This window comes from Glycine soja, chromosome 6, assembly GCF_004193775.1.
Source record: "Glycine soja cultivar W05 chromosome 6, ASM419377v2, whole genome shotgun sequence".
NCBI lineage: Eukaryota > Viridiplantae > Streptophyta > Magnoliopsida > Fabales > Fabaceae > Glycine > Glycine soja.
This window is the reverse complement of record NC_041007.1, coordinates 4,249,223-4,271,132: the sequence shown is the minus strand read 5'-3', so window position 1 is coordinate 4,271,132 and position 21,910 is coordinate 4,249,223. Positions and strand designations below refer to the sequence as shown.

General features: G+C 33.2%; 1 protein-coding gene across 2 annotated transcripts; it reads right to left on the bottom strand.

Annotated features, from left to right (window-relative positions):
• Nucleotides 1–261: 261 nt before the first annotated feature.
• Nucleotides 262–21,348, bottom strand: LOC114414856 (myosin-15-like). Of its 2 annotated transcripts, XM_028379294.1 has the most exons (39): nucleotides 21,163–21,345; nucleotides 20,961–21,089; nucleotides 20,713–20,859; nucleotides 19,737–19,882; nucleotides 19,478–19,634; nucleotides 19,307–19,365; nucleotides 18,477–18,633; nucleotides 18,172–18,321; nucleotides 17,924–18,060; nucleotides 17,175–17,321; nucleotides 16,984–17,085; nucleotides 16,584–16,641; nucleotides 15,705–15,806; nucleotides 14,833–14,870; nucleotides 14,611–14,737; nucleotides 14,350–14,523; nucleotides 14,054–14,185; nucleotides 13,417–13,526; nucleotides 12,814–12,874; nucleotides 12,530–12,707; nucleotides 11,812–12,017; nucleotides 11,356–11,475; nucleotides 11,166–11,264; nucleotides 10,253–10,474; nucleotides 8,045–8,184; nucleotides 7,714–7,825; nucleotides 7,475–7,522; nucleotides 7,296–7,388; nucleotides 6,873–7,043; nucleotides 6,626–6,778; nucleotides 5,442–5,618; nucleotides 4,416–4,553; nucleotides 3,082–3,152; nucleotides 2,852–2,951; nucleotides 2,726–2,782; nucleotides 2,585–2,641; nucleotides 1,835–1,915; nucleotides 1,672–1,754; nucleotides 262–1,228 (listed from the first exon to the last, which is right to left on the bottom strand). In XM_028379294.1, exons 1-39 carry the CDS (start codon nucleotides 21,166–21,168, stop codon nucleotides 1,108–1,110), a joined length of 4,566 nt encoding a protein of 1,521 aa, XP_028235095.1. In that variant the 5' UTR covers nucleotides 21,169–21,345; the 3' UTR covers nucleotides 262–1,107. The 2 variants fall into 2 exon arrangements, with proteins under 2 accessions (XP_028235095.1, XP_028235096.1); XM_028379295.1 differs by lacking the exons at nucleotides 262–1,228; nucleotides 1,672–1,754; nucleotides 1,835–1,915; ... (4 more) ...; nucleotides 4,416–4,553; nucleotides 5,442–5,618 and adding an exon at nucleotides 6,332–6,515 and having other exon boundaries at nucleotides 21,163–21,348.
• Nucleotides 21,349–21,910: the final 562 nt, after the last annotated feature.

The window sequence follows — 21,910 nt, the reverse complement described above, 5'->3', positions numbered from 1 at the left end:
TAACCTATCATACGGCCTCGGCAGACCATGCACTAACTACTTCCCTTTTGGTTTTAGTCCTTCAGATTTCAGAATTTTGAGACTCTCCATAGAAAGTAGAAACCCTATTCGTCAGAAGGCTTGCTACTGTTACCGTTAAGATAGGATAGGAAAAACAGAAATTAAGGCAAAAAAAACAAAAACCGTTGGTCGAAACATACGTAGACACTATATGTTAGGATAGGGAAAACATAGAAATTAGGGCAAAAAAAACAAAAACCGTTGGTCGAAACAAACGTAGACATTATATGTTAGGATAGGAAAAATATAGAAATTAAGGCAAAGAAACAAAAACCGTTGGCAGCTCGTCCTGCACCGTGAAGGCAAAAATAATGCCACAAAAAAACTCATTACACGCATCATACTCAATTGAAATGATGATATGCTCATCAGTCATTTTTCTCGCCCTAACCAAGATTTTCTCTAATTGGCAGCAGAACTGTGCGACACTTCCAAAATTAAACAATGGCATCCAAAGTCAGCCAAAGATACCCATAAGCTGATCTTCCATTACGAACTTATGTATAGCCGATCTTCTACCTTTTCAAAGGAAGCATCACCAGCATCACACTGCTGAATCATGAAGTTTGAAAGGAATAAAAAATGTAACTCGAAGACTGGAATTCATCAGCATTTTTACATCAAAGAATAAAACTTTTAATTTCTTTGGCCAAGGCTCTGATTACAATTGCATACCTACATAGAATATAACATAAAATTTAAATGATAAATACGAGAGACGATGGGCTGCAATAATAGAAGCAGCACGTCAAGACTATACTGTAGTCCTATCTTTAGATAATTACAGAGCTTGCTGGCTTAACTAAGTAACTCGGAGAGAAGTTACAAATCAAACAAAGAAAATCATTTTTTCTTCTCTGATTGGTAATTAATATCAACAGATTACCAAATGTATTTGGTGACAGACCAGTAAACCTGATGACAACTAAGAATGCCATCCACTTGAAGGGAAACATTTCCGACTGGGTTGTGTTGCCATTTAATTCCAGAGATCAAATGTTGAAGTTAAGTTTCAAGCAACGATCTTCCAATTGTAGTGCAGATCAATTACTTATGTAAAATAAGAAACTGGGCACAGGGATATTCACACAAAAATGCTGGAAGATCAATGTCATCAGTATTTATAGCAGGGATTGCCTTGTCTATGTCTTCAGCAGAAAAAGGAATGCTGCACAAAAAAAATTAAAAATTGAAGGTTAAGATGAGGGGATCAAAGCAAATGGAATTTCCAATAATACTATAGGTCCTATGGAAATATTTTACCGCAGGAAATGTCTAAAGAATCAGAGATTTATATTCTTGAGTAAGCATAGAAAATCCTACACATCAGTGACAATGTGGCAAATGTAGTTCTGTCAACCCAAAGAAGAATCAAGTATTCAATGCAATTTAACCTAGACATGCTACATGACATGATCAAATTAAGACACTAGATTCTGCTTTGTTTCAGAACCACATAAAAGGATTATTAGTTTATTACCAAGTAGGAAATTATAATTAAAACATCTTAGAAACCAAATTTGCTTTGTAGCATGCCAATAATTAGAACACCAATCACTTGCTAAAACTACAAGCAACTGAAAAGAACTTTGGTGGTTTAAAGCAAACTACCTCATATCATCATCCAACAAGAATGAATTAGAGGTCAAACTCTGATTGTCCTTGCTCACAATTTCCCTCATTTCACTAACTACCTGTTCACCATATGCAGTTCAGAACTCCAAGGAAATCACCATCATAAAAGTATTTTAAATCAATCTAAAACACAACTTGCCTCATTGGACACACTCTGGGTTCCATACTTGTCATCCCAGTACATGGTACTGATTCGATAAATTTGCCTAACAGTCAATGCCTGTTAAGAAGTGACTTGGAATAGGTTAACTTTTCTTTAAATTGTATTATTTCAGAAAAAGCACAAATGAGAATATTTCACCTGTGATGCATGTAAATAATGAGATACATATGAAACAACAAAACGAAAAAATAATAAATGGCATAAATATTTGGAAAGAAGGAAGCAAGTTCCTCCCTCCCAACACAGTGCATTGACAATCCAACTGTTACCCTGGTTTTCTTAGATATGTCTGGCATAAAAGACACCAACATATTTTATTGAAAGAAAATAATAATTTAACAAATAAATGAATCAATTACATTGGAGCAAATATTGACATTCACATGCAGGCATTTTATACTATTGGGAAAAACCCAAGTCTCACATCGGTTAAAGATAAAGCCATATAAGAATATATAAGTGAGGGGCAACCCTCACCCCTTAAGCTAGCTTTTGGGGTTGAGTTAGGCCTAAACTCGCATTATAAGAATCTAAGATGGTATACCCACAAGCCACAGGTCATGGCCATAAGTTGCTGTAATTGTATTCCCCAAAAATAAGCTTCAATTTCTCATGCATCTTAATGAAATGACGGAACTTAAAAAAATTGAGATTGAAAAGCTATTCAGTATCAATGTGTGATATAAGAGATGTTGCAATAATAAATACAATTAATGATAATCATACCGGACAAAGATCCTGCCGAATTTCTTCCAAAGATTTTTTCCTCTTCTGATGTATTACCTGTACAATTCAAACAAATGAAAGAATAAATATGGTATAGCAGTGCTATTTGAGACAAAAGTACAACTAAGGTAATGCTTATACCAGAAACCCAACAGCTTGTCTTATATAATTCAGCTCATGCCAGGACGTTCCTGCATACTGCACTTCAGAAGTACCTGGTTAAACCTTAAAACTAAAATCATGGAGTAATATCAAAGCTCGGTTTACCTCCTCTTTTGCATTTGCTATCCATTTCTCAAGTTCTGCGAGACCAGACTTTACATATTCACCATTTGAGAAAGTACAACATTCACGCCGCAACAGAAGGCTAAAAGATATTATGGGGAAATTAAAATAAAAAATTAGAGAACTGAACTACAGAAAATCAATTCAATAAACAAAGTGAGTTAGTGATTTGAGAAAACAAAAAATGCCATCTAGTAAATAGAGGTTTTTACCTGTTGAAGAGTGTAATATTGATGAAGGAAAAAACCTGAGTAACTAACTTGCGGATGAAGAAGGATGGTACCTGCACATAGGGTAAGAAAGGATGAGGGGGAAAAATAGATCATATTGAATGGTTGATACTTATTAAAACAGGCAGCTAAATTCATAAGCACAAAATATCATTAATCATTTCTTTGATTTCTAGCTAGGGATTATTTCGTTAATGTCTCTAGTCTGATTTGTAACATGTTACTTTTTGTTAAGGTTGCAATTCGTGGCCTGCATACAATAATATTTTGATTTGCTGTTAAAAAAAATTATTATTCATTTCTTTTTTGTTTTTTATAGGATCATTATTTATGTCTTTTCTAACAGAAATGTGAATTGATACTATGTTCTCAACTAAGTGTCTAACAAAGAAGCACTGGGTATCTCTGCTTTCAAAGAACTATACTATTTCAGCTCACCACACCAAAGCTTCAAAGTCAGATATAAAAGGTGGATAAGAAATCCTCAGACTAACGATGATGCAACAACAACAAAAGGAACAAGAAAACATAGTAATGCAGCATGCCAATCTCTTCAAAGATAACAAAGACACCCAACTAAAAAGACCACGAGAAGAATACTACAAAGCTAGATAAACAAAATCCCAAATGAATTCAATTGAAAATTGTCAATATTTTGAAAACCAACCCAGTCATTAAACCGATAAGAGCATCAGTTCAATAATAAATATTCTAACTGTGATTGAACCAATAATAATCAAATTAGTATTTTATAAATTTTAATATAATAAACTAAAAACAACATAAAATTGATAACTTCACAACATTAAAAATCACTTATGAATGCCAAAACTTATAACACTAACATTCAAAACTGTACACATAAAGTCAAATCAAATAAGACAACATTTTAGTTCAACAATACAACAATACCCATTAGCAATAGTAACATCTACAAATAGAAACAAAATAATTCATATAACAACATTCATTGAGGATGACTCCTTCATATTCAAATATGTTAGACATTTATAAAATAAAATAAACGAGTGTTTTGAAGAACTAATTAAACTGGTGGAACTACCAGTTTGCCTGGTTCAAGTCCAGTTTTCATTCAGTTCTTTCATGCTAGAACGGTTTTGGACAGGATGCTTGGCCAGTTTCTGGTTGGTCCGTTATAGTTTTGAATTTTGATAACCATAGTTCAAATAATGAAACCGTAATCATTTGTTTGGACATTCTGTCTCAATGTCCAAACAAATGATTACAAAGACGACAAAAAAAGTAGAGCACAGATCAAATGGTGACACCAATCAATACAAAAATAAATAACATACATGATTTGCACATAAGCGGCTCATGAGTGAATCCAAAAAATTGATGATGTTGTCCCATTGAGCAACGGGTGATTGTTGAGGAAGCCCACCAGGAGATCTAGATGATTTTCCACCTTGCACTCGACCCGTTTTAGGTGCCTAACCAGTATCATATATAATAAGAAAATTGATTTTGTAAAACATTATCTAAAAAACCAAGAAATTAAAGCATGACAACGACAAAAGCACTTTCGCACTAAGTGGGATTGGCTACATGAATCAAATAACACCATTGTGTTATAGCATAAAGCAAGTCCTCAAAAAGGGACGCTAAGATCTAAGTCCCATTTTAATGTAAATTTACAATTAAATTCCAATTTAGATATTTTTATCAGTTAATGTAAAATTATTAGTGCTGAGTTTAAACTTCATAAAAACAGAAAAAGTCTTCAAGAGATTATTATAAGGATACATAAAAAAAAATGATCAATTCATTTATAACTGCAAATATTCTATATATTAGTAACATAAGAATCTGAAATTAAGGAAAAATATATAGCAGCTGTTGAAAGACAACAATCCAAAGCCGTAAAATCATCAATGCAAGTAATGAGTAAAATTGGTTCCAAAAATGGAGGTTGGAAAATCACTTGGCAAAACAAAGGCATCTCTGCCAACCTCAACCATCACCTAAGTTTTTCCAACTCTCGTATTTAACAGCATCACGTAGTAGCCACAAGAAAGAAGTTAACCATCAAAATCAAAAGTTTGTTACCTTGTACAACCAAATGGTTTCTTTACATTCCTCTATAAACTCTAAACCTTAGCTTCCCACAACAAACATCTTACTATTGAACTTAAATTCAACTCAAGTAATGAAGTCAAGTCAAACAGTCATTAAAATTTTGATTCAAAATTATGGTTTAGAACTATAAGATTATAGTGGAACCAAGAATAAAACCACAATGATTCACAAAATATGACTTGCCAATTTAGTCGCACATTACTTGAATCCCCAAAATATCAGCAAGGAGTAAGAAATGCCACCTGAATACATGATCCCAGAAGTGGAGACAGATCCTTTTTCAAATTATCCCGTATAAGGCCAAAAATCTTCTCTACACAAGCAGTTAGTTGTTGTTTAAAAAGAATAGCTGGATATCTTGCCTCCACATGTGATGCACTATCATCATATCCAAGAAGCTTCAATGGAGACCTCATTCCCTGAAAATGGGAAGTCAAACTAAATAAGAATGTAGATAAAGAAAGCAGGGACTGGGAGACAACCAACTAGGGTGAAATGCAAAATCTGAAGAAGAAAAAAACTCATGGCACCAAAACCAAATAAATCAACAGATAAAAACAATGCAATAATCACACAACCTCTAAAAGAATCCAATAATGGTTACTTATATCATATATTGTCTCGAATAATAAGTAACTGAAAGTTGAATATATAACAAAATGATCAAATCATCAAACATTCTAAACAATGAAATAAATAGGTTGTTCTCCACTTTCTGCATCATTTAGCTTTCTCCTAGCAGCCATCATCAGCATAATGAGCAGAAGATTGTAAGAGAAAAAACTTTAGAAGGAAGAGCATTTTAGCAATAAGGGTTTCAAAAGTGTTGATAAAGTTGCAATCATTACAGGCTTTCTGTCCATGAAGATACTGCAATAGTACAAGTTGATCATTTGCTGATCCAGTATTCTGCATAGAATCATGGCACAGGACTGGTACTGGGAAGGAAATTAACACTGCAGAATTAAGGCTCAAGACCAGTAATGGGAAGGAAATTTGTATCTGGGAATTTTGTAAAGTGAAATGATAATTAGGTTTTGTCAAGTGTCCAGGATCAGAGCTGTTCAGAAAAAAAGTTTAAGTAGGATGTTAAAGATTCGCCCTACAAAGCTTATACCAGATATATGTCTAATTTGTTGGTTCAGCAGAAGCTGTTGCTCATTTGTTTCTACATTTCTGTTCATCTATTACTACTCATCTGGTAGCCTTTCAATGGAAACAGTCTCTGTCTAGCATTTGAGGTTTACTAGGACAGGGAAAAATTATGACAGTGTACTATCTATTCAGCTCTTTGGTGTATTTGCCCCATCAGAGAACTGCAATTGTTTGAACCAAGTCAAACATCACCCACATAGTAGAAGAAAAGCATTTCAAATGTGCAAGTAGGGGAAAAAATCTGATATCAATATTCAACTTGATAACTCACATTCCCTATTCGGCTGGTCAAGCCAGATGATCTGGTATAAAGTTGAGCAGTGGTTGTTAAAAAAACATTTGAATGCAAGTTCCTTTGCAAGAGGCATAGAAGTGCAGATGTATTGGACAGCCAATATGGCAAGACAATGTCATCGTCTCCAACCTGAAACAGATGCCACTCTAATGAACTAAATCTCATAAAAATTATAGAAGCATCCCACAATTCAAATACAGTACTATAAGAGCAAATTATTTACCTTAATGACATCATTAATTCCATCAACTATGTAATCAAATATGGCTGTCCGCTCAGATTCAAATGCATGCCAATGATGAAGACATTTGTATATGATACTAGCTGCCAGAGGTTTACCATTTTTGAACCCCAAATCCTCTTTGATGCACCTAGAGAGGAGTTCATAGTTATCCTGCACAACACATGGTATCAATAAGCCTATAGGGCACAATATTTGGCAAAATGCAAAGCACAGTCAATCCTAGCTTCTGATGAATATGTTTAGGTATAAAATTGATAATATATACATTTCATTCTTGTTTTGCACCACATTTCAGTTTTATTAGTGTTGTATCCATGCCTAAGTCAATTGATTCTTACATTTCCTACACTTTATGCAGTTATCTGAAGTCTGAGCACAACAGTGCTCAAGCGCAAATAATACCTGGTGCCTATCTGCTGTTAATTTTGATCGATGAGAGTCTGACAAGCCGCCACGTGTAATATGGGGAATAAGTTTTGTAGGTGTGGGTGATTCCTGCATAAAATTGCAGCAAAAGAAAAGCTATAATTGTGTTCAGTCATTATTTTCAACAGAAGAAGCCAAAAATCTAGGCATCTTACAAATGTGGGCTTTTGCTCGGTGCGGGGGGCTATCGCACTTGAGTATTTCTGTTTCAGAAAAGTAAATTGTATAGATTTTATTATACCAGAATTTAAATTTTCATCAACATTTGAAACATTTAAATTGGCTGTCTGGGAAATGAAAACCCAACCAAAGTTACAAATTAATAAGGAATAATGCAAAACAGCTTCTGTAAACATTAACTGATATCAACATCAATATGCATTTAGAAACTTACTTCGGATAATGACTTTGTCAAACCCCGATGGTTACTCTTAGGAGATACACTTAAGGCTTTCTGACGAAGCACGTGATTTTCATCCTCTAAACTTGATAGCTTTCCTTCAAGACTACATTAAAAATAAAATAGGAAAATGAGAATTACAAACAAAAAAACAATAGCCATTTAAGTAAACCACACTGCACATGAACCACCAAAACTTTTAACAAAGCTCAAACTCTAATAAAGGCAAGCAAACAAAACTTTGGAATGGGAAGATACAGCACCTTTGGTACTAAAACTAAATGAATTTGTAAAACAGGAAAAAGGAAAGCAGAAGAAAAGGCACCTTTTGACATTTTGCCCAAGTTCAGAACACTTATGTTCAAACTCCCTCATTTTCTGAATGGTTTTATCATGGTCTTTCCGAGCATTCACAAGCTCAAGCTCCAAAGCCGTGCTCTTCTTTTCAAAGGCATCCAATGAACCCTACACATGTCAGACAAGAAATCCTATGTAACAGAATTTATTAGAAAGGACAGACAAAAAAGAAAGTGAGATAGGGACGAAAATGGCTTGAACCATTCATTCTAAAAGCTTAAACTAATAAGTGAAAGCAAATGAATGATTTCATATCTCACACATGCCTTCAAGCAAGAGCCCTTTGAGTTTCAAGGGTAAACAGTGCACAAGCCCACCCTACCTCATGCAGAAGCTGAAATTAATCTTTTACCAACTTGGAAGAATAGAGACAAGGATCAAACTACAGACCACATGATCATAAATGCTCTAATACCATATCATGAACCAAGTCAACCAACTATCCTAAAAGATTACTTTGTTGGGTAAAAACATTTAAATGGTTTTATATGTAACTAGAGTAGCAACAAAGCCCAGGGAAAAAAAAAGGCAATCCAATCTGAACGTAAATGAATTAAAAAGGGAAAAAGAACTACCAAAAAATTATAGCAGAAGCCAACACATGTCCTATTTTGAACAGATTTTCAGTTACATACTACGGATAAAAAAAGTAGATATATCCTTAACCTAACAAATAAGATTATTATACGCTTGATGAAGATGTAGCAGCCAGCAAACGCAAGTACCATCCAACTAATTCTCTCCTAATCATACAAGGAAACTAAAAACATAAAAAAAAAAAAAAAAAAAATCAACACTCCATCCTTGTCCAACCATAAGCCTAGAACCTGAAGATGAACCAAGTAAAACCACTTTTGACAACCAATGAACCTAAAAATCAAGTGAAACATTTCACATTATATTATCCCATGCCATCTCACTCAAGTGAGAAGTAAAACCGAAACATTTTCACCCACTTTGGCCTTTAATGAAAAAATCCAAACTCAATGTTTAACCACTTTTTTGACCCAGCACAAACATTACACTTAGGCTCTCTACCAGTAACCCATCTTCAAATTTTTAAATCTAGCATATCCCACATCACCCATAACCACACCTCATTTTCTGCAAATTATAGCATGAGTCTGCATTAGAGAAGAAAATAGGTCAGACCATATTTTGGGGGCTTATGATCTATAGCCCACATCAGGCCTCGGGTAGATTTTGCCTATTCACTAAATATGTCAAGCCAAAACCTTTTTAAAACCTATTTAGTTAATTAGGCTAGACTTAGACGTCATCCAAAAAGCCTTTTAGGGCTAAGATACCAGGCTTTAAGAGTATACTTACTCGAATGTATTTTTTTTCTATTTAAATCAATACAAATAATACAATGATAATAATGTTATTGTATTAAATTTTTACTACAATTTTAAATTATAGGCTTAATTGCATTTTTTACCCCCAACTTTTTAATATTTGGCAAATTTTACCCCCCAAATTTTAAGAAACTTGTGAATTTTACACCAGCCATTTTTCCATTAATAAGCACACAAATTGAGGGTAAAATTTGCCAAAAAAAATAAAAAGATGGGAGTAAAAAGTGCAATTTTGTTAGGAGTAAAATGACAGAGGGTAAATTCCTCAAGTTTCTTTTAAGTTGGGGTTAAAGTTGGGGATAAGATGCACCAAATTAATTTGTTGGGAGTAAAATTCATCAAAAATTAAAAAGCTAGGGGTAAAAAGTGCAACTAAGCCTAAATTATATACCCATTGGTCTACTGGAAGACTTAAACTCGCTGGCTTAACTATACTTGTAATTAGCCTAGGTATGTTTGTAAATAAAGAAAGCTTTTAATAAGCTTTCAGGCCGATTTAGGCCTCAAAACAATGCTTATATAGGGTAAACAGTTCAATCTCAGGCCTTTAATTTGGGCAATAGGCCAGGTTCAGGCATTGTATAGCACAGCCCAGCCCATTTCTACTCCAATTTGCATACATCACACAGATTAAAAGGATAAATTCTTGCAGAAAAACAATGAAAATAGATTTGTGAAGTATTTCAAGCTAGATTCTAGACCACACAAAGAAGTTGAAAAATCTTGCCATATATTTGCATAGCAAGAATAATTGAAATTCATATGTATTGTCAAAATCAAACAAACTCAAATGAACACAACTATTCAACATCAAGCACCTTTAATAGAGAATTTTCCTTTCGCACTTCATCCATTGCAACTAGCTCTCTTTCTAAAGCGGATTTTTCCTTTACTGACAATTGCAACTGATTTTGCAAAACTGCATTTTTGTTGCACTCATTAATTGTTGCTAGTTTAGCTGCATCTAATTCAAGATTCAGAGCATCTACCATCTTCTGTAGCTTGAAAATCTCAACATGCTTAGCCTCTTCATTAGAAACCTGCATGACAACGAAGAATACATTATCACAAGTTCCCCAAATCTCACCTGTATAAATCAAACTCTTTCTTTAATATAATCAAAGTGAACTGATGGACAGTACACACTGTTGGTCTAAAATTCAGTCAGCAGAGAAATTAAATGACAGAAAATTTGAAAACATAAACCAATAATTTACAGAAAAAATGGCAATTATGCATGAGGACACATTTTTTAATAAAAGAAATTCTATTGGAGTTATAAAGATAAAACAATAAAAAGATGGAGGAAAAGAAATTCCCATACCAGAAAACAAAGCCAAAACAAATATACAAATCACAACAAAAATCATGAATTGTCAAGTTAATTTTTGAATTGTGAATTATAAATTGCATCAAATCATAAGACTCAGAAACAATGAAAATTTGCTTGAAATATATAGTGTTAATTGGATAATTTTAAACTAAGAATTGACAAAACAATTTAACCATTACCAAAAAAGTCATGACACAGAAATAACCAGGTGCACTCATAAGTCATAATCCACTGCATGTCAAAAAACATATGCATGACATTAGCAAAAGAAAAGCTTATTCTTTTTCAGAACGTGGCGCAGCAACAAAATAAAATGTCAAAAAACACTCTTTCGTTTACAAGGAATCAAAATTGAACACAACCAAGCCATAACATCTCTTTCTTTTCGGAAGTAATACCCTTATTTTCTTCTCAAGATGCAAACGCCATGTAAGCTCTTCCAATTGTTTCTCAAGTTTATTCTTAGCTAAACGCAAGGCTCCAGCTTCATTAGCCTCCTAAAAAAGATAAATCAAAAAACAATAAGGTAGTGAGAACAACTTCTACTTGATTCTCTCCTCCACCTGGAAAAAAGAAAGAAAACCTCACTTGTTTAAGTCTGCGAAGCTCTCTTTTTGCTTGTTTACACCGCCAAAGGCATTGTATTGCTACAATTGAATTTTGATGTTTTAGGAAGGCAGACCGAGCCTTGCACATCCTCCAATAGACCTATATATCAATGGTACGTATTATAAACAAGATAATACATCAGAATCCATCTTGCCAACCAAATAAAAATGGCAAGTAATTGAAAGTAATGCAGGGAACAATTGAAAACAAATAATGCATTATTATGCTTATAAACATGAATACATGAGAGATGAAACTAAAAAATCTACAAAATAATATTTTACACAATCAGTCAAAATTACACACAAAAATAATTCATTAATTCAATGCTATAAGCAGAATATGCAAAATGGAATGAATATATTAAAATGAAGAACATGCCATTGCTTCGACATTTTAAAGGATATGATACAACTCCATCTCTTGATAAAATACCTGAATAGAAGTGGCAGCTTTGTGTTCTTTTCTATGCAGGAATCTTTGCCGAGTTGTGAAACCACGAACATTGGATTGTACAATAATAGCAGAATAATATAATTTCACATAAGCATGCCTCATCAGACACATACGGATATATTTCTGAATGGAGATAGCTGCTGCTGTCTCCCGTTTAGAAGCATATATCTTTCGGCCAATGCATCCTATAAGAAGAAAAACTGATGAGGACCAGGACAATTAATTGATTGGGTTCCTCTAAAGTGAAGTGCACTTGGAAGATAAAGTGTAGTTATAACCATTGATTATAAATCAATGGTTGAGATTGTGATTAAATACATGCACATGTAAAACAAACTATGACGCTATGAAAAACACGACCATTGATTTTCTAATTAATATTTATAAAAGACATACAAATATATTTCTGAACGACAATAGTTGTTACTGCTGCGCCATCTCCACTTTAGAGGAGTTAAATCCTACATACAGTTTAAAGATCCTAAATCTACATGAGAAATGCTTGCACTAACAATGATCGTTTAGTTCATGAAGTTCTAAAAGGGCCAATGGCCAATGCAGTACAAATCAAGCACATTTTAAGTCATTATATTCAATAAAAAAAATCACAACTGGCATATATTTATTGACCATAAGTTTTAAAAAGTAATTAAAGGGGAATTAATTTATATTTTTATTAAATGTCAATAAAGCTGACCCCTGCAGCATGCTTGAATAGAAAGAGCAGCAGCTTGGATTGAGATGAAATCCCGGCGCGCAATAAATGTCCGCAGTCGACGCTGAATACACTTTGCAGCATTGTCCAAAACTTCCGCACGTCTAGAGTCTAAAATGCAAATTTGACCAGCCCTGAGAAATACCTTGGTCCTACCTAACTGAACAGATAAAAAAATCAAAATATGACCAACATAAATTCATTTATGCTTTTACACCCAAGTTTTTATGAACAACAGCAGTATGCATGGGCCCAAAGAAGAACACCTGAAAATTCTCAAGCTTTAGCTTTTGCAATATTTTCAGAGTTACAGCTTTATCGTCATAACTGTCAACACAAAAAGTATAAGCAAACATTGATGAGAAGTGAAATAATTATCAAATAAGAAGCTTCTATTGCTTCACTTGCATTCATATAAATAAAATGCATGTACAGTCAATACAAAATGATCCAATCAATGCCACAAGGTAAAATTTCTACAAACAAGAACATTTTCCTCTACTGAATGAAAAGGAAGAATCACAAATTTAAAAAGATGTAAAACCAGCTTGCTTTTTCTTTTTCATTTGTTTCAGTAAATTAAAACCACCAATAAACATGGAATTATCATAACCAATATTTTTATAACAAGATCAAGTTGGCTATTTCAAGAAGATAATTGAACTGGCCCATGATATGTCCACGTTTACAAGTAGAACAACTTTTGCATTAATTGTTTAATAACCAAATAAACCAGCCAATCTAGGAGTAAATCAGAGAAGCAAATCCAGGTTTTATGGGAGTAATTCAAAGCTTCCCACTTCACTTTCAAAAATAAAAAGATCATGTAATTATAGAGTTAAACTGTTATATAAATTAACAAGATTCACCTTCCATCCATAAATTCGGGAGCTATTAGTCCAAAGCGATCCACAAACTCTGAGTAAATCCTTCGAGTGGGGTAACCTGCCAGACTTATTCTAACAGCCTCAAGGACACCCTAAATAAAATATGGCCATGAAAAGAAATATTAATAAATGATACCATGCTAGGAAGTAAATCTAGATGACAAGAAAAAACAAGATAATTATGGCTGCCTCATTAGTATGAAAATTTGAATAAAGCCCACGTCAATTTTTTTATGCATGTACACATGTTGATGGAAGTCTATTAATTTATATTAAAAAGGAAAATAAATTAATAATAGATAATATAAATTAAGAGGGGGAAACAAAATGACATTCAAATAAAACTGAGTGCCATTAAAAACCTTTCAAATTATTTGAGCAGGAAAAATTCAATGCACTAAGACAAAAGATATTCGCCACCATTAAAAGGAAAAACCACAAAAGTAACCTTATCTGTACAGTAACATTGGATAAAACTATAAAAAACTTATTTGACTGACAAAGAAATCAGCAAACAGCAATCAAGGAAACAAATTTAACATTTGGCATACTGGCAATGTGTCTTTACAACTTTAGATGAACAGTAGTACTAAAGGAGTTAGAATATCTAACTACTGACCCCACAGCGTAATTGGTGTATGACACTAGTATTCTCAAACTTTTGTGGTCGATTCAAAGAATTCGGCTTGACACATCGAATGTAATGAGGCTCTGTTGTGTTAAGCGTTTCCATGAGTGATTGAAGTTGTTGCTGAAGTCCCCATCACCAGTGTCACATACAGGACATGAAACAGGAAAAGATCAACAACATAAAATTATTGACCAAATACTTTAGCCTCCTATACTATTTTGTTTGTTCATTATAATGAATCCCCTTAAATTCAGTAACTCACAAAAGGAAATATATATTCAAACCTTAAACCTGGAAGCCACAGAAGAAAACTTGTATGATGACCTTGAAGATTCCTCTGCTAGCAAAGGAAAAAGAGCCGACACAAAGGGGCATTTTGAAGAGGATAATAGATTGCAATGTTCTACGACTACATAATCACGATTTTTCTCTAAGAAGGTGTTTGTATGATAAGTGACCTACATAAAAGTATTGGAAGATATACCATCAAAATATTTCATTTTCAAAACAAGAGAAAGTACTGCAAGTCTGCAACACTGGATTACCTTTCCAGCATAATGAGAAAGGGTAAAATCTGTTTCAGAAAACTTCTCCTTTTCTAGCCTAGGGTGTGACAGGAAGTGCTTAAACAACTTGGTTGAGAATGTTTCATGCGTTGATTTTGGAAACATGCTGAAAGGAAACAAAATCAGGATTAAAGATAATTTGCAAGAGGGTAATGTATGAATAAATATACACTAATTCAGGTTAAATAACTTAAATTGTACCAAGCTTCATCTAACAGAGCAATAATACCAATGGGTTTCTGCAAAAGAATGAACCAAGTCAATAAGATAATGCAATTCAAAGGAAAAAAAATTATTTGTACATAACAATGATAAAAGCAACAGAATTTAATTTCCAAATGAAGCTACATAATATTCATTAGGCATGATTATGGTTAAATAAATCCTAGATGTGCAGATCTTAACAACTTATCCTTTAAAAGAACCCAGTCCAACATTTATTTCCAATATTATGTCAAAAATCATATATATGAGAGATCCAAACATTAGACCAAAAGCACAGAATAAGACAAAAAGGATTTGATTTAATGTGGTCAAGTATTTGCTTTCTATTAGAGAGAACTAATCTATATACCACGTGTACCCTAGAGTAGGTCGATCAACCAGCCATATGTAGTAGTGCTGTAGTGTAGCCTTTATTTTCTGATTTCAGTTGCCTGTCACTTTCAGCCAATTTTAACTAGCAAGTTAGTTAGGCTTACTGTTTTACTAGAGTCAATACTTCTGATCCTCTGTAGATAGAGACTCAACTGATTTTAATTTAGTTTTTCTCTTATCAATAAAATCAGAATTCTCTCTACTTGTGCTCTTTTCTTCTGGCTTGGTTTATCAATGTCTAGTACTTTCTAAATTCTAATCAAATTCTCCTTTCAATTTCAGTATTTTGATCTACTGTAATAAATTGACAAAAGACATAATTTGTTCACAATTCTTTAGGCATCAACATTTCAGACACATGTATTAACCACATATTATGTGTGAAACAAGCAATCCGTTTGAAATGGATAATACTACATGGGAACATAGAAACATGGAATCAAAAAGCTCCAGCTAAAGAAACAATTTAATAAAACCTTTTCAATCAAATCTAAAACATCTTGGTTGTCAATAAATTCAATGTAACTCCAGTTGATTTCTTCTTTGTTGTATTCTTCCTGCTCCATCTTGAAAACATGCTGGAAGAAATGACAAGCAACAGACAAGTTATAAGAAAATTTAAAAATAAAAAATAAAAAAATCCACACACTCACATTAAGACACCTAGGCATTGAATGTGTTCGGAAAGATAATTGGGTAGCTTCTAATTAGTCAAGTAGCTTATTTGACAAAAAATAAGCTACTAGAGGTGTTTGATTAGGAAGCTATTTTGAAAAAGTTACTAACTTAAAATCTCTAATTTCATAAGTTAAAGACTTGTTTCAATAACAGGCTGTAGGATATGATAGGATACATTATCCTATTTTGTTTTGATCGGTTGTTTGGTACACCAACAAAATATGATTATATTATCCTACTACATATTCTATCTTGTTGGTCCATTGTAATTTTTATCCTACAAAAGGAGTTTGGTTAGGAAACAACATAGAACAGTATGTTTATAAAAGAATTATATATAATAATATAATTTATACAGTACTATATCCATCCCATTATAAATGTCGTGTAAGAAAAAAAAATTGTCTCAATTATACCTTACCTAACAACAACAACAACAATAATAAATTTTTATGCATAAAATTATTTAATGTTTAATTATATATAGATTAGCATATCCATGCCATTTTATATGTATCAAAATTTTACCAAACATTTTCAATCCAATCAGGTAACTTGTCAACTTGCAGTTTTGAACTCCATACTTTTGACTCTAGCTTTCAACTAATTATAACAAACAAAGCTAACTTGGTGAAAGCGAACTAACATATAATAAATATAATAACAAACTTGTATACCTGATTAAAATGTTGCTGGAGCTTTTCATTTGCAAAATTGATGCAGAATTGCTCAAAACTGTTTAAGGAAATATAATTGTATCAAAGGGAATCATGTCAACAAAGACACCAAATTAAAATAACAGCAGCAGAAAAAACAATTCAATAATCAAAACACAGTAGGAAAAAAAAATCAATAGATGGTACTAGTCAAACTCAAATGTCGGAGCACAATTCATTTTTTCTACTAGTGGATGTACTAAAATTTACAAGAGCACTAGAGAAGTGGAAAGTATTTAGAGTAATACATGCCAGACCCATGCACCAGGATAACCCACTCACTTCAAGTTTCCACAATGCATATAACCCGAAAAAATATGTATTCCTACTCCTCAGAGATATTTAATTGACAACGAATTACCTATTATCCTTAAAACACTCAAAACCATATATATCCAAAACTCCAATTTGCTTCTGGGAATTGATATCTTGCCCGACAGAACCATTGATCTTATCAACAAGCCTGGTAGAACAACAAATAATTAGTATGTTCACCCCAATATGTGCATGATAAAAAAAAATCAATCAATTCACCACTGTCCATAAGCATACCAATCAAACAGACGAGCATAGACAGTTTTTGCCAAAGCATCCCGACCAGCAACAGCAGCATTACAGTCAAGAGCTTTGATGATATTTCCTTCTCGGGTTTGTATTGAACGGGTGCATAGTGTTGCTAGCAGTAGGTTCAAATCACATCTAGAGATTGAAAATTGGCAGCCATTCCATTAAGTTTAAAAGAGGATGAAAATTGAAAACTTATATAAAAATTATGTCTAGTCATTACATGTTAAGAAAAACAAACAAGTAACCAACCATCCATCTCATTTTGGTATTTTTATCATTTTCTCAAAAGATACAAAAATATGCGCTAGCTGCACTACCTGTTCACACAGAAATCGAATCTCTCACAGACTAAAGAAACCAATGATAATTATTCTAAAGCTTAGTCTCTTTCTTGGACATACCAATTCTGAAGACTTAATACTACCTTTGCAAAGTCAATACCCAATAGTAGTTGAAAACTCTATTCGGTACACACCTTAGCATTTCCTAGTCATTTTTGCACCATTGTATTGTACACAAATTTTATTATCCCCAGACTTCCCTGGCATGTTTTAGTTTTCTACACTGTTCATGCACCCTACTTAGTCATATTATCAAATTCTTTTATAGAAATAAAATGAACATTAAAAAAATAAATTAATTTGAAAGAAAATGCAAATGAGGAAAATGAAATTAAACCAAGTAAAAATATAAACCATGTAAGTTAAATAATGTTCCAAACATAAATCACCTGCCTGAAAAGATTAGCAGCCATCTGCAAATGAAATCTTGATTTCTCATCTTTTATTACTGACGAGTCATGCTCTTTTCCAGGAGAAAATTCAACGTTTCCCAAATGTAAAATTGCAGCTAAGGTGGAAAATATGGCTTCCTGATAATAAAAGAAAGTATAACTATGAGTAAAGGATAGCCAATCAACAAAAATTAACCAAAACAGCATACAATAAAGCAAAAGATACACTAATGGGTAGCATCATTATACCTGATCCTCGTGACTTATGCCAACAATATCCATTGCTCTCCTCGTCTTCATGTACTCTTCAGCACTGCTTACGCCATCTAATTCATAGACTTTACTTTGATTCAAATAGTGGAAGTGGCTTGGCTTTCCCAACTTATACTTCTCTACATCCTAAAAAAGAAGCATTCCAATAACAAGGTATAACAATAACAGGACATACTGAAAACAGTAACATGCACATGCACAGTGCAAAACATAGCTTTCTACTGCATATTAACACCTAAATATATAATCAAATAAATACTTCACCGAAGACTGAAATATACCCTTTCAGATGCGCACAATTGATAAAAACAGTGATAATTTCTTTCTGGATCTGTTATCTGCACTACTCGTGATCTTTCTAGTAAGTAAGTTCTAATTGCGGCCCCAGATATTCTACCATTTGAATCAAATTGAATTTCAACAAACTTCCCAAAACGGCTGCAACCAGAAAAATAGAAATGACATGAGCCAATGAACAAGAACAATTTCAATGGAAGAGTATTTGACGTGCTAAACTGTAATTACTGTTTCATTAAAATGTAAAACCCAGTTAAAACATCCATAACAGAGAACCAGATTATCCATTACATGCACATATTTGAAAATCAAAATTATGTTACAAACTTAGGTAGTATTCTTCCATTTCACCCACTTAAACCTCAGATGTTAATCACAAACATCAATACATCACCATTCCTACTTTCAATCCTTCTGAATCTAATTCCTAGGATATACCAAGGGTATCAGTTTCCTACGATGTCACAGAATTCTCTTCACACTTGCATATTTTAAGATTTTATGCTACAATGGTGCAGTCACAATTCACTATGCTAGCAAATCTGGGTCCCAAAAATATCTGGCACTCCATGAAAATGGCACTTCTTTGGGTACATAACTACATTTCCATTAAGTCAACTTTGGTTTTTGGATGGATTGGATATTAGACACAATTACTACACATAGCATGCTTTAGTTAATAAAAACATAAGAAAACATCATAAGATAGCCCAAAGAAAAATTATAAGTCTATTTCTTATATCTAATTGGGAAGTGAAAATAATTAGAGATTGGCAGAAGATGTAAACTACAAACTATAAAGAATCAAGTTTACCTTGAATTGTCATTCCAGACAGTCCTTGCATTTCCAAATGCCTCTAAAAGTGGATTCGACTGAATCAAGCAAAAAGTGAAATTATTATCCCCTATTGATGCCTAAATTAAAATTAGAAGTGAACTAATTGCCAAACATGTGATCCATTGAATTCAAGAATAGCCAGCCTACTTCAAGAACTTGTTGTTCAACTGTTCTATCATCACCAGCAGCACGCCCACCAACAAAGGTAAGGTATTGCATAATCAATTTTGTTGTCTCAGTTTTCCCAGCACCACTTTCACCACTGACCAAGATAGACTGGCTTTGTCCTCCATTCATCATTGCTCTAAATCATGCCCAACAAAAATTCACTAACTTGCAAAATGAAAAGGCAAGTAGTAAATATGACAAAAAATCAAATAATATACAAAACAAAATGCATACTAACCTATAAGATGCATCGGCAACAGCAAATACATGTGGACTAAGCTCACCAAATGGAGCTCCCTTATACTGCTCCATCATATGGATATCATACAAATGAGGAAGCTTTGTGAATGGATTAACAGCTATTAAAATGCTCCCTGTATACGTCTAACAAAGAAAAACAAGTCATGCAAAAAGCATAAAATAGTACAGAATGCAATGTGAAGGATAAGCATAACAGTCCCCAGAAAAATAATATATATTAAGTAAATTTCATTAGGGGATATTGCCAAAAGGCAAATGACAGTGTTAAAAGCTACTGATTATGTATTAATTTATATATCAGTATTGGCTACCTGGTCAGGTAAGTAATGCGCCTGAAATGAACTACCAAAAAAGCTCTCTTAAATGAAAGCACTAATTATTTAACTTCATACATAAACAGAAAGTGACAACAAAGCACATATGTCAGCTTATGGCATGTCAATCGTTCAAATACCAGCAGAGTGTGAAGTGACTAAAACTCTAAAAGCAGTAGTACCATAACCAAACAAAATTTTCCAGTAATAATAAGAGTTTAATTGTCATGCAATGTCAATATAAAATACTTTACACTACTGATCAATCAAAAGCCATCAAAGGGATGAAATTTAAGATAGTTTTTTCAAAGAGATTAATTTCTATGAACTGTCAATTTTAAAAAATTTAGTTTAAAAAACCTGTACACTCTCAATGCATTTCAATTAAACTCTAATAAGCAATAACAAATCTTACATTGATAATATAGTACAGAAAGTTAGATTTCATTTCACCAATGTGTCAATCCTCTAATGCCAACTCGGCTCACCAAACACCATTAGACATTTTCAATGTCACACAGCACAATAACACAACTATAATCTCACGTTCATCTCATCATCAACAAATAAGGACTGAGAACATGAAAAAACCCTAATTGTCCACATAGATACCAACAAATTCATTCAATAAACACTCACATAAATATCGTTCAGCGAATATCTTCTTCGGAGATTGTACAACACCCCCGGCTCATTCAAGTAAGCCAATCTCGTCATATCTTCGACTCCGCCATGCTCTTCTTCATCTGCGTCCCGGGGAAACACGTTCTCCGGAAGAGCAACAACCTGCAAAACAAATCACCTCACAGATTCATCATCCGAATTATGCACGGTACAGCCATTCACACACGCAAGCGGCGAGAATTAGGCAGAAACAAAACTCTCACTTTCTTGCCCGAAGCGGTAGCAACAGTAACTTTATTTCCGGAAGATTCGAGTAGTTCAGCAGGAATCCAAGCGGAATCTCTGTCGTGGACCCAAACCTTGGTGCCGTGGCGCATATTCGTGGTTGGTTCCTGCAAAGGAGAAAATGGGGGAAGAAGAAGAGGAAGAATTCGAGAGTGAAATCCAAGAGATAGAGTAACTTACTGGCATGAGGTAGTTCTGCTGAAAATTGGGGTTCCCGCCCTATCGGCTATGGACTATGAGTCAAAAATGGCGAAACTCTACCATATTTATATCCTAGTCGACACGTCACCACCGTACTCAGTGCTTTTCTTCCGCTTTTCACTTTGCGGTTTGCTTTACCGTATCCTCTTCCCCCCCTTTTTTTTTGTTGCCACGATCAAGGCCGGACCAAATTACTGTCATAAAAAAATATTTTTATCATCAGATGAGTAAGTTATAATTTTTTTTATTCATAAGAGTTTACGACAAATATCATTACAACAATTTATGCATTTTGTCCCATAAATTAAACTAAAATCCCTTAATAAATACATTTTTAAAAATTAATGAAATTTATTTTTCACAAATCCTACGAAAATAATGTTTACATTCATTTTTCTTATAGGATGTGAATTCAATCTTTTAATATTAAGGATTTCTCTAATAATGTTATCCTTTATAACATACATTGATATTTTTTAATAATCAATATTTTTAATATTCAAGGTTTTCTTTGTTTTTATTTGAAAAATGTTCATGACTTTAATAATTAATGACTATATTTAAAGTATTTTTAATTTAAATAAAAATGATGTTATGATTTAACATTTATAATTCTTTAATTCTTTTTTAACATATGAGATAATTTGGTTTCTTTTAAATCTTTAAAAAAAATTCAAAAGCTATGTTACATGAGATATATTAATAGATGCTTTTTGAGTTTTTATTT

Excerpts from the sequence above, each read along its gene's own strand:
- LOC114414856 (XM_028379294.1), bottom strand. Across the intron at positions 14,871-15,704 it reads TTTTAGATTTGATTGAAAAG|AAACCCATTGGTATTATTGC; the intron begins GTTTTATTAAAT and ends ATTCTTTTGCAG. Across the intron at positions 2,783-2,851 it reads TAGCAAATGCAAAAGAGGAG|TATGCAGGAACGTCCTGGCA; the intron begins GTAAACCGAGCT and ends TCTGAAGTGCAG.